General features: G+C 32.9%; 1 protein-coding gene and 1 non-coding gene across 9 annotated transcripts in view; both read left to right on the forward strand.

The window, feature by feature from the left end:
• Window positions 1-16,517, forward strand: part of UBR3 (ubiquitin protein ligase E3 component n-recognin 3) — a 239,416-nt gene that overhangs the window by 112,577 nt on the left and 110,322 nt on the right. For 6 of the 8 annotated variants that reach the window (XR_015255298.1, XM_086718866.1, XM_086718860.1 and 3 more), the window contains 5 exons: window positions 5,343-5,484; window positions 9,036-9,140; window positions 10,803-10,976; window positions 11,161-11,193; window positions 12,812-13,272. Coding sequence is in view for 7 of the 8 variants with exons in the window: in XM_086718866.1 (XP_086574992.1) it covers window positions 5,343-5,484; window positions 9,036-9,140; window positions 10,803-10,976; window positions 11,161-11,193; window positions 12,812-13,272 (915 nt within the window). In the remaining variant the exon portion in view is untranslated. The remainder of the gene's footprint in view (window positions 1-5,342; window positions 5,485-9,035; window positions 9,141-10,802; window positions 10,977-11,160; window positions 11,194-12,811; window positions 13,273-16,517) is intronic. The other 2 variants (XM_086718862.1, XM_086718863.1) reach the window with 1 other exon arrangement.
• LOC112849047 (U6 spliceosomal RNA) lies at window positions 14,987-15,089 on the forward strand. Its single transcript, XR_003222497.1, has one exon. It is a non-coding gene; the product is annotated as a U6 spliceosomal RNA (small nuclear RNA).

A 16,517-nucleotide genomic window follows, 5' to 3' on the forward strand; every position in this document is an offset into this window, starting at 1 on the left:
ACAACTGTAGTGTGTAATGAAGCTATGGAAAAGCTGAAAATCTAAATTTGTGGACTCATGAGATGGTGACTGATAAAAAGGTGTAGAGGATAACATTGTTATGAGACTGCAAGCCAAAGAAATTACTGTCATGTTTAGCAAGGGTCAGAAAAAAGGTAAGCCCTACTTTGCTAGTGCTGGCTGGCTTGCACGTTTCAAAAGGTAATATACTGTGAAAAATGTTAAATTTGCAGGCAAGGCAGGCTCTATAGATCATGAGATGGAGGAATTTTAAAAATACTTGCTAAGAGTTCTACAGAAAAGGGTTATGTTCAGAGCAGGTTTTCAGTGTTGATGGGACTGTCTTGATTTGCAAGGACATTGGCAAATATAATGTAAGTTGGAATTTTGATTAACAAAATTGACCCCAGATTTGCAGGAACCTAATTCTGTATTTCTCCTAGGAGCAATAATTCAGTGTGGTGTTTGTGGTATTTGTGGTGACTTTATAGAGCATAACTACTGTGAGTAAAGTCAGTTGACTGTATCAGGTATCATGTATATAGACCTATTTCTCTTTTGTTCATTCTGTAAATTAATGCCGTACTATCACAAATATTGTTTCCTTCCTTCCTCCCTCCCTCCCTTCCTCTTCCTCCTCCTCTTCCTTCTCCTCCACCATCACCACCACCACCACCTCCACCCTCCGCCTCCACCACCACCACTTCCTACTCTTCTCCTCCTCCTTCTCTCTTCTCTTTATAAGTTGTTTATTCTTGGCCCTTTGCCTAGAATTTTATGATCATATCAAATTTAATGATGAAACATGTTGGATTTTGATTGAAATTGTACTGATTGAAATTATCTAGAATAATTCCTAGATTAATTTGATAGAGATGCCATCTCTTTTTTAAGTTTTTATTTTAATTCCAGTTAACGTATGGTGTTATATTAGTTTCAGGTGTAGAATATAGTGATTCAGCAGTTCCATACATCACTTTATGCTCATCTCAACAAATACAGTCCTTAATCCCCATCACCTATTTCACCCATCCCCCCATCCACTTGCCCTCTGGTAACCATCAGTTTGTTCTCTGTTAAGAGTCTGTTTCTTGAGTTGTCTCTCTCTTTCTTACTTTCCCCACCCCCGTTGCTTGTTTGTTTTGTTTCTTAAATTTCACATATGAGTGAAATCATGGTATTTGTCCTTCCCTGACTGACTTATTTCACTAAACATTATGCTCTCTGGCTCCATTCGTGTCATTGCAAATAGCGAGATTTCATTCTTTTTTACAGATATGTAATATTCTATTATATATGCATACCACATCTTCTTTATTCATTCATTAGTCAGTAGAAATGCCATTCTAACAGTAATGTGTTCTCCCACGGATGAACATAGTGTGTATCTCCATTTATTTAGGTTGTCTTAAATTTCTTTCCATAAAATTGAGAATGTTTTGGTATCTTTTATTAGACTTATCTTATAAGTCGAATTATCTTAAAATTTTTATAGATATATGGTAAATTCCCTTAATTATCATTTCTTTTTGTTCTAGTGAATAAGAATGCAATTGATTTTGGGGCTTTTATTAGTTCTAATAATTTGTAGATTTTTAAAGATTATCTATGTGGACCATTAAATTATCTGGGAATAGTGATGATTTTGTCTCTGTTTTTCACACAAAGATTTTCTATGTGGGCCATTAAATTATCTGGGAATAATGATGATTTTGTTTGTTTTTTACACACTCTCTTGTCTTTGCTGGCTAGTCTCAACTATAATACATAATAATAGCAGTGATGAAAAGCCTTCTTGTCTTGTTCCTAACACTTTTCATGTGTCACCATTAGATACAATGTTTAGTAGTTTTGTAGTTACCTTTTGTCAGATTGAGGAGATTCTTTTTTATTGCAAGCCTACCAGGATTTTTTATTATGATTGAGTTTTTAATTTTATTAAGTGCTTTTCTTGCATCTCTGTAGATGATGGTATACAATCCACATATCTTTGCATTATTGGGAAAAACCCAATCTTGTCATTATTCACTTAAAAAAATATTGCTTGATGTGGTTTACTGATTTAAACATTTTTTTCCCCATTATACTTGCAAGAGTTTGGTCTTATAAGATAGTCTTTTTTTTTTTTTTTTTTTTTTTTTTTAAGTTTATCTTTATGTATTTTCAGAAGGAGTCAGAATCCCAGGCAGGCTCCGCGCTGTTAGTGCAGAGCCTGATGTGGGGCTTGAACTCAAGAACTGTGAGATCACGACCTGAGCCAAAGTAAAGAGTCAGATGCTTAACCTACTGAGCCACCCAGGTGCCCCATCTTAGAAGATAGTCTTATACATTTTTAAAATCATGTTGTTTTCATATTGGTAACAGGTTGTATTAGCATCATAGAATTATTTGTGTATCTTTTATCTTTTTGCTATTTTCTAAAATTTATGTCAGGAGTTGGAGATTATCTGTTTCTTAAAAAAATTGTTTTAGGCAGCTTTATTTAGATATATTTTACCTACAGTACAATTCACCTATTTAAAAAGTACTATTCAGTTAGTGGTTCTTAGTATATTCAACAGAGTTGTGCCACTGTCACCATAATAATTTTAGAAAATTTTCATCATTCTAAAAAGAAACCCTCATTATTCATTAACAATTACCACGCATTTTCCCCAACCCTACATTCCCTAGGCAACCACTAATCTACTTTCTGTTTTATGGATTTACCTGTTTTGGACATTTCATATACATGGAATTCAATGTGGTCTTTTGTGACTTGCTTCTTTTACTTAGCATAATGTTTTCAAGGTTCATCTGCATTCTAGAATGTATCAATACCATTTTTTTTATTGCCGAGTAATATTCCATTCTGAGGATATCCACTTTTATTGGTCCATTCATCAGTTAATGGTTATTTGGTGCTATTATGAATAATACTGCTATGAACATTTGTGTATAAAATTTTGTGTGGACATATTTCATTTTTCTTGAGTGTATGCCTGTGAGTGGAATTGCTGGGCCTTGTGGTAACTCTGTGTTTAATTGTTTAAGGAACTACTAGATTGTTTACCAAAGCAGCTTCAGCATTATGCATTCCTATTAGCAGTATATTTGGGTTCCAATTTCTCCTTATCTTTACTAACACTTGTTATCTGTCTTTTTGATTATAGTAATCCTTGTGGGTATGAACTGGTATCTCATTGTAGTTTTGATTTACATTTCCCTGATGGCTAATGATGTTGAGCATATTTTTATTTGTTTATTGGCCATTTGTTTATCTTCTTTGGAGAACTGTCCAGATCCTTTGCCCATTTTTAATTGTATTAAATTTTATTATTGAGTTTTAAGAGCTCTTTATGTATTATGAATACTTATCAGAAATATGATTTGTAAACATTTTCCACTATTCTGTGGGTTGTGGTTTGTCTTTTCACTTTTTTGAATGTCGTTTGAAGCACAAAAGTTCATTTTAATGAAGCTTAATTTATCTGTTTTTTCCTTTTGTTACTTGTGCTTTTGGTATCATATCTATTGCTTAATCCAGGATTACAAAGACCTATGCCTATTTTCTTCTAAGGGTTTTATAGTTTTAGCTCTTATATTTAAGTCTTTGATAGATTTTGAGTTAATTTTACATATGGTGTGAGGTAGTGGTCCAACTTCATTCTTATTTATGTGAATGTTTTTTAAAGTTTTGATAGAACTCACCTTTTAAACTACCTGGGCCTGATGTTTTATTTTTGAAGGAGGTGTAATTTAAAACTGATTTCACTTTCTTTAAAGCTTATAGTCGTAGAATTTTTATTCCTTTTTGAGAGGGATTGTCAAGTTATATATTTCTAAGAAATCTTTTGTTGTCTTTTAAGTATATAATAAAAAAATTGTCTTTGCCTGTTTATTTCTATTATTTATTTGTGTTTGTTGTTTCTTACTCTTGATTAGTCTTATCAGAGGACTGTCAGTTTTACTATTTTTTTAAGAACAAGCATTTGGTTTTGTTGTTACTTCTTTTTCCCCCTTGTAGTCCATTTTGTTCTTTTTTCCTTATTACTATCTTCTTTCAATTTAGTTTGGATTTTCTCCCTTAGACACTTAGATTTTGACTTTTTACAAAAACATGCATTTAATGCTGGGGATTTCCTTCTAAGTACTGCTATAGTTGTATTCCACGATTTTTTTTTCTCTATAGTTTAGGTTCTAATTTAAAATTTTTTCTATTATGATTATAATTATGTCTGAATGTATAAGAACATCATGTTATAAAATGTCTGCATATCTGAAGTTTTGAGTTATCGTGTAGTGGATTTCTAGTTTTATTTGCTTTGTGACAAGTGGTTGTGGCCCATATATCCATTCTTTTGGTATTTTCTGAAATTTACTTTCAATCCTAGTATTTTGTAAATTTTCATAAATGTTCTAAGTGCACTTAAAATTATATGTATTCTCTAATTATCGGATGTTCTATATTTGTCTTAGGTTCAAGCTTGTTAATTATGTTGTTAAAAATCTTGAAAATCCTTACCAATTTATTTTTCTTGGGCTTTCTGTCAGAAATATGTTAATGTCTTCTATTATGATTGTGAATTTGTCAGTTTCTCTGTGTAATTCTCTCAAAATTTGCCTTTTGTATCTTGAGTCTGCTGTGATTTGTATACAAATCATTGTTAGTTTCTTCCTGGGGAGGCTGTTGTTCTTCCATCACAGAAGAGACAGACAAGCTCTCTTACTTCTCCTAGTGAGTTATCCTTTCATTGAGGGTGAAGCTTTTCAAAAGTGTCAGCTTTATATGAATCTCAGTTCCAATAGCTTGAGATCTGCCTACTCAAGGACTTGAAACCATCACTAAACACGTATTTAGTGCTCATTGTTAATTCCTTCCTTTTCTGGTAACTTGGGAAGTTCACTTTCTTTTTTGAGTTGAAATATGCATTAAAAAGATTACATTTTATATTTTAACCAGCTTTCCCAGCTGTTTCTAAGTGGGATAGTTTTTCAGTTATCTGTTTTTTTTTTTTGTTTTTGTTTTTTCCAATTGTTTCAACTGGAAATTTCTTTGTTGAATAGTTTATTTTGTATTCTTTCTGTTTATTTCCTTTTGTTAACATTTCCTATTCACATTTTTTTTTTCTAGCTGTCAGCTTAGGGACTCTGTATTCATTTTTATCTGATACAAAAAGAAAATAGTTATGTTTATTGTGAGAAAATAGTTATGTTTATCTTTTTGGCATTTTTGAGCAATTTGATTAAAATAGTACTGCGTAGAAAAATATGACCAAAAATTAGTATCTATAAATCACTATTTAAACGATAGTTTAATTTTGAATCTATCATCTAATTTTTGTTTTGCTTTGTTTTTACAGTTTAAAACAGAGTGGAAAGTTCCCTGGAAATCCCTGGCCTCCCTATAAGAAAAGGACACCACTCCATCCCAGCTATAAAGGTCTCATGAGACTTTTGCACTGTAAAACTTTACACATTGTGCTATTCACTCTGCTTTACAAGGTACAGTAGTAATTTGAATAGAAAGACTCAGATTAGAATTTATTTCCATAATTTTCAAATAAAAGTGTTAACATAATATTTGCATAAAAGTAGCACTCATAAAGCAAAGCGTATTTATACGTTAAAGATGTATGAAGATATGTCATAATCGCGTATATGTGAATTTTAAGTTGAAAAGGGAATAGATACACCATTCTTTGTGGGAAACTATTTCATGTTACCCCATTTCAGATAGGAATATTTATTTATGGCTCCTGTAGAACAAAAGGTAAAATACTATAAAACGACAGGAGGGTGAAATAAACAATAGGTACCAACCGACTACCAGAATCCATTAAAATGACAAAACTAAGCGATGAGGGCCAGTGACCCTGTGTTTAGGATTGTTTTCTTGGCTTTTTCCCTCTGATTAGGAATGCAACATGGAGGAATTTGAATGGTTTTATGTGTGGCAGCATTAAGAATTTGCTTTGGTAAATACCTTCTAAACTAAAAAGATACTTTTGCTCTCTTGTTACCTAGAATTTGTTTTATTCTTGGGTTTTCTTGTATAGAAGAGATTTATTTATATATTTGGCTAACATTAGCTATGTACTCAGAAACTGTATACATAATATTGTGCAGTAGGTGTATATATATAACAGGCATATTTATGATCTGTTACGTATTAGAGATAAAAGATGGAAGAACTGTATACTTGTGTATAGGTAAAATAACTATAGATATCAATGAAGTAACTATACATGTGATAAACATAATTAGGTACAAAGAAAACCTTTTGTTTCTTATTCCTAATTAGAATTTGAAAAATTAAAAGAGGTTTTTAGAAAGCATATTTTTATTCAGATTTCCAGTTGCTATATACACATTTTTTAATTACTTTAAGAAATAATTAGTGCATTTAGTTAAGTACACATTTGGTTTTAATGTTTGCTTTGTAGTGAAAGAATACTTTTAGATTTCTGTACCCCCCCCATTCATTCAACTCTACCCCTTGACCACTTTTTCATCTTACTTATTAAGTTACTTCTGTTAAGATTTTAGACGTGACTCAAAAAAACGTCTTTAAATTGTTTATTTTCATTAATTTCTGAGAGGATTATTCAGTAAAATGATTTAAAATGTTCTTTTCTTCATCAAAAATGGTAGATTTTTATTAGATACTTGTATTTACAGACATTTTTTGGATGCTTACCTATACCAGATTTTGTTTCAAATGACTTATATATATTTACTTTGTTTAATTTTAACAACAATTCTTATGAGTGAAAGTTTTGTTATTCTTATTTTTTAGAAATAATTATTGAGTTTTAGAGGTTAAATAATTAGATGCTGAAGCTGAGTACTGTGATATCAGTTAATAAGTAATAGGTCAGTAAGTCATGTTTTAAAAATTAAAGGAGCGGGGCACCTGGGTGACTCAGTTGGTTAAGTCTCCGACTTCGGCTCAGATCATGATCTCACAGTTCGTGAGTTCGAGTCCCATGTCAGGCTCTGTGCTGACAGCTCAGAGCCTGGAGCCTGCTTTGGATTCTGTGTTTCCCTCTCTCTCTGCCCGTCCCCTACTCGGACTCAGTCTCTCTCTCTCTCTCTCTCTCTCTCTTTCTGAAAAGTAAATAAACGTTAAAAAATTAAAAAAAAATAAAAGGAGCCTTACTGCAAATGATTTGTGTTCTTTCAAGTTATATTTTTCAGTCTTTTCATTTGCTTAATGTACAAATAGAGCTTTCTCAAAAATAGAAGGCAGTGTTTCAGTTGTTACAAGATTATGAACAGTTTTTTTTTAAATCTCAACTTTGTAATAGCTGTTCTGACTTTAATAATAATAGAAAAAACTCTAATTGACGTTGCATTGGCAAATCAACTTTCTAAACATCAGTATCAATGAGCCATCTCATCACCTGCCATGTTTAATGTTAAAAAACATTAATATAGAACATGTTAAGAAAACTTCTCAGAAAATCATTCTTAGAAAGTCATTTTTTTCCTTACCTTTTAGGTTACTCATTTGAAACTGTGAGATGTAATGTCGTAGGATTTCAGCCAAAATTTATTTGAATTTAATTAGTAATGTTTTATTTATCAAGAGGAGGCAGTGTAGTAACGACAGGCAATAGTTGAGGTCTGAAATCTGTTTGGTGTTGCTTATACTAGCTGGGTGTGTGGCTGAGCCTTGGTTTCAGGGATTACAAAGGATGACGTCCGGGGCCTCCCAGCCTTCCGTCCTCTCCTCCTGCTGCTCCTCCCACCATGTGCACCACCTGCCTACTGTTTGTTGAACACCAACTGATACATGCTGTACCACACAAATTACAGTTGTTAACTTGTGGGATCCTCACAACAATTCTGGTCTGTTGTTCCAGGTTAAAGATGAGAAAACTAAGGCCAGAATCTGTGGCTCAAGGTCAAATAGCTAGGTATATACAGAATTTGTATAATACAGGTTTTTTAAAAAAAGGTCCTTACCACCGTGCCACACAAAAGGTGACCAGAAAAGTCTTCTCAGTAGTCAAAATAAACATTAGAAAGGCAATGAACTGAAAATCTTTTTATTTTTCAGTCAGAATAAATTAGCTCTTAGGTGATTAAGTCCTTTTTTTAAGCCTGCTCAGCCTTTGGGGCAGTTTCTATGAGGCCCATCCTAGAATGTTCTCTTTTGTACTCTCTGTAATCTCACCTGCTGCTGACAAGGCCACCCCCAAACAACCTCTTTCTCTTACCCTCCTGTCATTTGGCTAGATGGCTTTCTTATAATGAGGAAGACATGATGACTGCCAGGCCACTTTTTTCTTAGGTATTTTAGGTATCTTAGATTAGTAGTTTGTTGCATCATGTTGAATGAGTGATGTGAGTTAGCCCTGAAATCCTGCATAAGATGTGTAAAACTTGCAGTGTATAATCCACATAAGGGCAGATTTATTGGTAATTTCTCAGAGAAGCCTCTTTTTCAACTAGCTGCATCCCTTTTTGCTTTCTCACCCATATAAACCAAAGACTAACACATACATTTACTCAACCTCAAAAAATACTCAGGCTGAGAACTTTAATTTTAGAGATATTTTAAGAACATTAATATTCTGTAAACACTTATTGTCCTCCCAATTATATGCCAGGTGCTATGCTAAACACATTTGCATGAATAATCCTATTTAGTACACTTATTTATCTGGTATTTTTGTCATCAGGAAAAGAGTATCAGCAAATGAGGATGCGAAACATTCTTGTTAAGTTATTTCATAGATACGGTATATTTGTAATAATGGATTTAATGGACTACTTATTGTGTTACCTTTAGGAATCAGTGAACCAGTATTCCTAGATACTGCTTAAAAGACTGTGTGATCTTGAAAAGGAACCTGTTGTTTCAGTTTTAGTTTGTCTTTTCACCAAGATACAGTTTTACTTTATTTCTGATCATGTGGTATATTTATTTAAATATGTATATTATTACTTTTATCTATTACTTTTATCTATAATAATATTTTTAGATACTTAAATGAAATATATTTTGTGGAAAAAGTAATTACAAAGCATTTTTCCCCTTTTTAAAGATTTTGATGGATCATCAAAATCTGTCAGAACACGTACTCTGCATGGTTTTATATCTGATTGAATTAGGACTTGAAAATTCAGCTGAAGAGGAATCAGATGAAGAGGTAAGTAAGTTTCTTTTATTTTTAAATACTGAAGTTATGAAATGCCTTAACAAAGGTACTATGTTATCTTGAAATGTATTTATGGATTCATCATACTCATTAGCTATTCCTTAGAACTACTGGAAAAGGCCCTTTTTTCTTTTATTTTTTTTTAAGTTTATTTATTTTGAGAGAGACAGAGACAGAATGAAGGGAGGGGTAGAGAGAGAGGGAGACAAAAGATCCCAGGAGGCCTGTATACTGCTGGCACAGAGCCCCACGTGGGACTCACAAACTGTGAGATCGTGCACGACCGTATCTGAAACCAAGAGTCGACGCTTAATCGACTGAGCCACCCAGGCACCTCAATTTTCAAATATATGTATGTTCTTTTAGAGGTATCACTGATACTTTAAACTCTACTTACGAAATTACTGAATTTGAAATTTGTAGTTCAGCATATATAGGTCTAAGAAAAGGGATTAATGCAATTTTGGAGTTACGCTAATAACATTGATTACTAGTAAATGTTATGTTAGGACTTCAGTCTAGAAATTCTAATCATTTGATTAGGGATTAATTTTGAGTGGCAAACTCTTCTGTAAAGGTTTTACGTTAATGAAGTAAATATTGTTATATGGGAAAATTTGTAAAGTACTTAAGAATACAAGTTACGGGGCACCCTGGGTGGCTCAGTCGGTTGAGCGTCTGACACTTGATTTCCACCCAGGTCATGATCCCAGGGTCTTGGAATTGAATCCTACATTGGGCTCCATGCCAAATGTGGAGCCTGTTTAGGATTCTCTCTCTCACTCCCTCTGCTCTGCACCCCCCACCCCTGCCCCAAAAAATAGATAAAAGGGAAAAAAATTGAAAAAAAAAAAAAAAAGGAAAAAAGAATACTGTACAGGTTGTTAGAGGTGCCTGGGTGGCTAAGTCAGTTGAGTATCTGACTCTTGACTTGATCTCAGCTCAGGTCTTGATTTCAGGGTTGTGAGTTCAAGCCTGGCATTTGGCTCCATGCTGGGCAAGGAGCCTACTTTAAAAAAAAAAAAAAAGAAAAAGAATACAAGTTGTTAATATGTTTCAGGACTTTAGAGGTATCACTTCAATAAAAGCAGTTATTACTACAAATTGATTTGCAAATTTAAGATTCCCTTCATCTCCTTTCTCCAAAAAGACAAAATACTGTGGAACATTGTAACAGCAAAAAACAAATAAAAAGACTAGGCAGTATGCTATTGTCTAAGATAAGTCAATGTATATTCTTTCATAGATAATAAAAGGTCATTGATATTTCTCTAAGGCCAGGTCAGACTTTTGGTTGATTTTTTTCGACTTTCTTTTACAATTAGTCCAAATCAGTATTATTTGACTGTATTATGAGTCATTATTAATGGGTACTGAAAAATACTCTGTATTGTTAAGTACTTCCAGATTGAAAAGTGTATTTTTTTTTTCCATGAGAAAGTTAGCTGACTTCAATTGGACTTACCTATAAGAAATTTATTCTTGTATTTTATGTTTGAATTTGGGTTTATTGGCACTTGATAATTTGAAGATGAGACTGTAAAGGATGCAGAGATAAGACAGGCAGTGGGTGATTATTTGGGCTAGTTCATCTCCATTGTACCTTAGACCTGACTTTTGCAAGGTTTCACGTTCATTATGTTCATGTTTTAGGCATCAGTGTGTGGACCAGAACGTTGTCATGACAGTTGGTTTCCTGGCAGTAACTTAGTGTCAAACATGCGACACTTTATAAACTATGTTAGGGTGAGAGTTCCAGAGACTGCTCCTGAAGTGAAGAGGGACTCACCTGCAAGTACCAGCTCTGACAGCCTGAGTTCTTTGCATGTAAGTGTAGAAAAGGGAAAAAGAAAAAGAAAAGACTACATTTTATGTCGGGGTATATTGTTTAGATCATCCTGTGATATTCAGAAGAAAAATGTGGTTGTAGGTAACTTTAAATTGTCTTTTGTTTCCTCTGATATATCTAAGCAACTTCTGCTTCACCCATCTTTTCCCTTTAATCTGCCAGAGTTCACGAAGGCCTAAAGTTCTTCAGAGAGAGGTAGATATATATGATACTTGCATTAACTAGCAATATGGCTTTAACTGGAAATCGGAAAACACTTTGAAGTATTTGTGTGTATATGTGTGTGTTTAATATGGTTACATTTTTTTAAAAGTTTAACATGTGTGTGTTTTTATATGGTGACTTAGGCTTAAAGAAAATTCACACACTGAAGTTAAAAAATAATACTGAGTATTTATTCGTGGGTTTTTCTTAGTATTTTGGACCAGTTATAAGCACGTTTGGGTTTGTTTGCATTTCTCATTGTTACTAATATCTTAAAAATGAATGTTTCCTAAATCAAAATAAATTTAATCTTTAATTGCTGGCAGCATGCCTATTTACAGATTTTTTTGCTTCTGTGGCAATTAATTAACTTTGATAAAATAAGCCCACAAAAATCTTAGTACAGTGTGCATTTGGATTCATTTTGAAAATCAGCTCTTTCATTGCATGTAGCTTTTAATTAACTAATTTTTAAAAGGCAGAAATGAAAAATTCTTGAAATGACCTGCCAAGTAACTGAATTTAAATACCTCTTATTCTTATAATGTATTTTTTTGTGGATAGAGAGCACTGAATCAGATGTTTCTCTTAGCAGAGTCCATGGATAGGAACTTTCTTTGCCTTTGACAATATGTTTTTGCTGTGAACACCATAAAGAATTTTGATTAAATTGGAATCTTAATCAGAGGCAGCTTTTACCTCTAATGATGGTAGAGAGTACTTTGAAAAACAATTTGGATGTTAAAAAACAGCATATACTATAATTTAGCTCATAAAAGCTCTGTTGATATTGGAGCATCCTTTCTATGCTTGCTTAAAAAAATTAAATCCATTAAACTGACTTGTATCTTAATTAAAAGATGATTTCTAAGAGCTCCGATGCAGTTTGACTGTTTTAACAAAAAGGCTTTTTAGAAGAAAAATTATTGAGGGAAATATTTTAAAAATCCTTTCAAATAAATTATAGTGATATTCAAATATGAAACAGACCAGTTTGATTTTTCATCGTTATATTTTATTTTAGTAACTAAGCATTTATTAGAAGTAATTTTTCAACTTTGAAGTTCTTTAAAAATGAAATTAATTAGTAGTTCAGATTCATCAACTTAGGAAAAATTAGTTTATAATTTACTTAACTAGAAAATGTATCAGTCTTGTAGCAGTTAGTAAAGACATATTTTTTTTTTAATAGAAGCATAGTTAACACACAATGTTATTTTAGAAGTATAGTATTCTTGATAAATGTTGGGTGGAACATCTTTTATTCCTATAAACTGGTGAGGAACTTCATGTATGATTTCTCCTTAACATGGCTATAGATACTTCTCAAGCTTTGTCTCTTTTCCCTGGTAGATTGGCCTAGGAGGTTGAGAAAGAGGTGTTACTGTGGATAACCTCCTTTTTCCCTAAAATTGTTTCCAGATTGAGTGAGACTAAATATATTTGATTAAGAGAGGTAAAGGGACAGATTTACTTAAAGAGTAAATCTATTGGCTGAATCTTTGGATGGAACGTTGAACATTCCCTTTGGAAAATGTTATACTAATATGTTCTTACACTTGACATTGAATAACTTCTCTTGATTTTTCTTTCTCTTTTTTAATGGTAGAATTCTGGTACAGCTCAAGTTTTCAGCTTAGTAGCAGAGCGTAGGAAGAAGTTTCAGGAGATCATCAATCGCAGTAGCAGTGAAGCAAATCAGGTGGTTCGTCCCAAAACTTCAAATAAGTGGTCTGCTCCTGGTTCAGCTCCACAGTTAACTACAGCCATTTTGGAAATTAAAGAAAGCATATTGTCTTTGCTAATTAAACTTCATCACAAACTCTCAGGAAAACAAAACTCCTACTATCCTCCTTGGCTTGATGACATAGAAGTTTTAATCCAACCAGAAATTCCTAAATATAATCATGGAGATGGTATAACTGCAGTGGAAAGAATTTTACTAAAAGCTGCATTGCAAAGCAGAATGAACAAACGCATCATTGAAGAGATATGTAGAAAAGTGACCCCTCCTGTACCCCCCAAAAAAATCACTGCAGCAGAGAAGAAAACATTGGACAAAGAAGAAAGGTAATTTTTATTTTTAATATTTTAAACATGTATGGTTCAGTTGAAGATTTGGTGGATCCCCCTTTTTTGGCCATCTGAGGCTAATCATCTGGATGTTTAGCAGCTATAATCATAGTTGATTAGTTTGTAAGATAAAGAGAACCAAACATAGTCAGTGCTTGGGCATGTGTAATGCTTGAGTTAGTTTGGGGTAAGAAGACAAGAGTTTATGACCCCAACATTAAATTACTCCCCTAAACTTGTGAGATCCCTTTGGAAAAATTGCTACTTCAGTTATTGCTGTGGGTTATCTAATGATTCTGCTGCTGTTTTCAAATACTATTATTAATTCAACTTTAAATGAAAATAGAAAAATTTTAAAAAATATTTTAAATATTTCTCAAAAATTTGGTTGTTTTAGGGTTTTTTTTCCTTTTTGGTCTTTTCCAATCTTTCCAGTATATAATTACTAATTATTAAACAAGTAATGTTTTATTTATTTTTTTAAAGTATATTTATTTTGAGAAACAGAGAGAGAGAAAGCAGGGGAGAGGCAATGAGAGAGGCAGAGAGAGAATCCCAAACAGGTTCTGCTCTGTCAGCACTTAGCCTGACGTGGGGCTTGATCGCACAAATTATGAGATCATAACCTGAGCTGAAACCAAGAGTCAGACACGTAGCCAACTGAGCCCCCCAGGCACCCCAACAAGTAATGTTTTAAAACATGGCTGTAGTGGGGCGTCTGGGTGGCTCAGTTGGTTAAGCGTCCGACTTCAGCTCAGGTCATGATCTCATGGTTTGTGAGTTCGAGCCCTGCATCAGGCTGTGTGCTGACAGCTCGGAGCCTGGAGCCTGCTTCAGATTGTGTGTCTCCTTCTCTCTCTGCCCCTCCTGACTTGCACTTTGTCTCTCTGTGTCTCTCAAAAAATAAATAAATGTAAAAAAATAAATAAAAAATAAAACATAGCTGTAGTTTTGGGAAATTTGGGTTGCTTTTTTTAAATTAAAAAAAATTTTTTTAAGCAAACTTTACCACCAACATGAGGCTTAAACTCATGACCCCCATATCAGGAGTCACATGCTCTAATGACTGAACCAGCCAGGTGCCCCTGTTAAATCATAATATTTATAAATTACAAAAAATCTTTCTTGGATGATGTTCCTCTTTACCAAGATAGGGGAGGATAACAGACCAAGATAAGGAGAGGCTTAGGCTTAGCAGTAAAGTTGATATGCTCTGCTTTGTACATTACTGAGCTTAAAGAGCATACCCAATTGGAGATGTCCAATCAGATAAAGCGTTTGAGACTTAGGGGAGAATTCAGAGTTAGAGCTATAGATGGGGTCATACAGGTAGTAGTTAAAGGCTTATATATAGAAAAGTGTGTGCAGTAAGAAATGAGATACTTAATACTGAACTTTTATAAAATAAGGAAAAAACATTAAACGAATTACCTATAAAGGTGGCTTAAAAGGGATGACCAGAGTGGAAGAGGAGGAACACTGTAGAGAGTGGCATTCAAGAGGGTTCAGAAAGGAAGAAACAAGATTGTGCTACAAAAGTTCAGATAAGATTGGCAGTTTCCTTTGATTCAGTAGTTAGGTGGTTATCCTTTCTAACTGTGTCAGAAGCAATTTTAATCACATATATAGTTGTACTTCATTTCTGATATAATTAAAGTTGTAGATAATTTATATTAAAAGTATAAAGTATATAAATAAATATGTGTCCACATTTCTCACAAGGCAGCACATACACTAAAATTGGAACGATACAGAGATTAGCATGGCCCCTGCGCAAGCATGACATGCAAATTCGTGAAGCATTCCATATTTTTAATTATATATGAAAAAAACTTTTTACTCTTCTATTGCATGAAAAAGAGCTCAAGACAAAAATTCAAACAGTTACTAAAAGCACTCACCAATCAACTAACTTCATTGGACTTTATTGGATAGCTTTATTTTGTTACACATTTCATTGTTGTTAATTTAGAAGACATGGTCTAAAAAAAAAAAAAATCAAACCCATGTATAATTCTATCCCTCAGTGAAAACCAATGTTAATAAGAGTATGTACAATCATCCAGTATAAATGCAATAATAATGGCTTTTCTATGTGTATTTATCATACTGCATTTTAATTTTTAAACAATTGTTATTGTAACAGTAGAGGTGAGATTCTCCATGTTGAGGAATCTTTCTTGTATTTTTGAATCTGTTATATCCAGTACCATATCTGGAACACAGTGCTAAGTATATATTTGATGACTAAATACATGAAAAAAGAAAAATATATATATATACAAAAGCTTTTAGTAGGAGAATGTAGGAGAGTTTTATTTCTTACAGTAGTTCATAAATAGGAATCATTATAAATAACTAACCTATAATTTGCATGACAATTTATTAATTTTGAATTAGTAACTGCCTAAGATTTAAGAGATCTATTGATAAAGTTGAAAGCGAGGTAAAATTTTTTATGTTTGTTAACCTTTTAAATTGGTGATATTTCCTTGATTATAGAATAATGTCATTTTTTAAAAAGAAGGTAAACATTCAGTGAATCAAAGTTTATTTTATTTGGTTAAAGGTATTTTGTAATTATTACTCAAAATGCATATGATACTGGAGTAGTTCAGATGCTATTTTTACAAAGGCTCTAATGCTATTGTAATAAATAGTACTCTTGAAAAATTGTAAAGGTTTTCTTCATAATAGGCTTTGTTTCCTTTGAGCAGTGGTGGTGATGGTATTGACAAGGACTTGAAACTAATTCTGTAGCAGACAGCTAAGGATTAAGATAAATTTATTTGAATCTCACTATGCTTCTCACATTATCTTTTCTTAATTTATTTTGGATTTTAGATTAAGTTTCATAATAAAGGCCAGTTTATAAACAGTGGTGGTCCATTTCCAACTACCTCACCCATAGACAAACGTGGCATCACTTTTCATTAGAGTTATTGCATAGAAAACGATACAAATAGGAAACCTTTAGATGGTTATAACAGTGTGCAGCCTCAATGTTTCTACCTCTGGGATAATAGTGGAAAATTCCTGAGTTGTACTAAATCTGCTACACTTGTCTGCCTTTTCATTTTTACTCATATTTATGCCCAATTTTAGACAAAAAAATTACCTAAATTAAGAAAAAATTTATAAGGGAAAAAGAATTGACATTCTTTTTCTGGAAATCATAGAAAGCCAGTAGAGATTTTGTTTTTTTTAAGCAACTTAAGACAACATCCATTTATTTACATAGT

Source organism: Puma concolor, chromosome C1 (assembly GCF_028749965.1).
Source record: "Puma concolor isolate L17-30 chromosome C1, mPumCon1.1.hap2, whole genome shotgun sequence".
NCBI classification, from domain to species: Eukaryota; Metazoa; Chordata; class Mammalia; order Carnivora; family Felidae; genus Puma; species Puma concolor.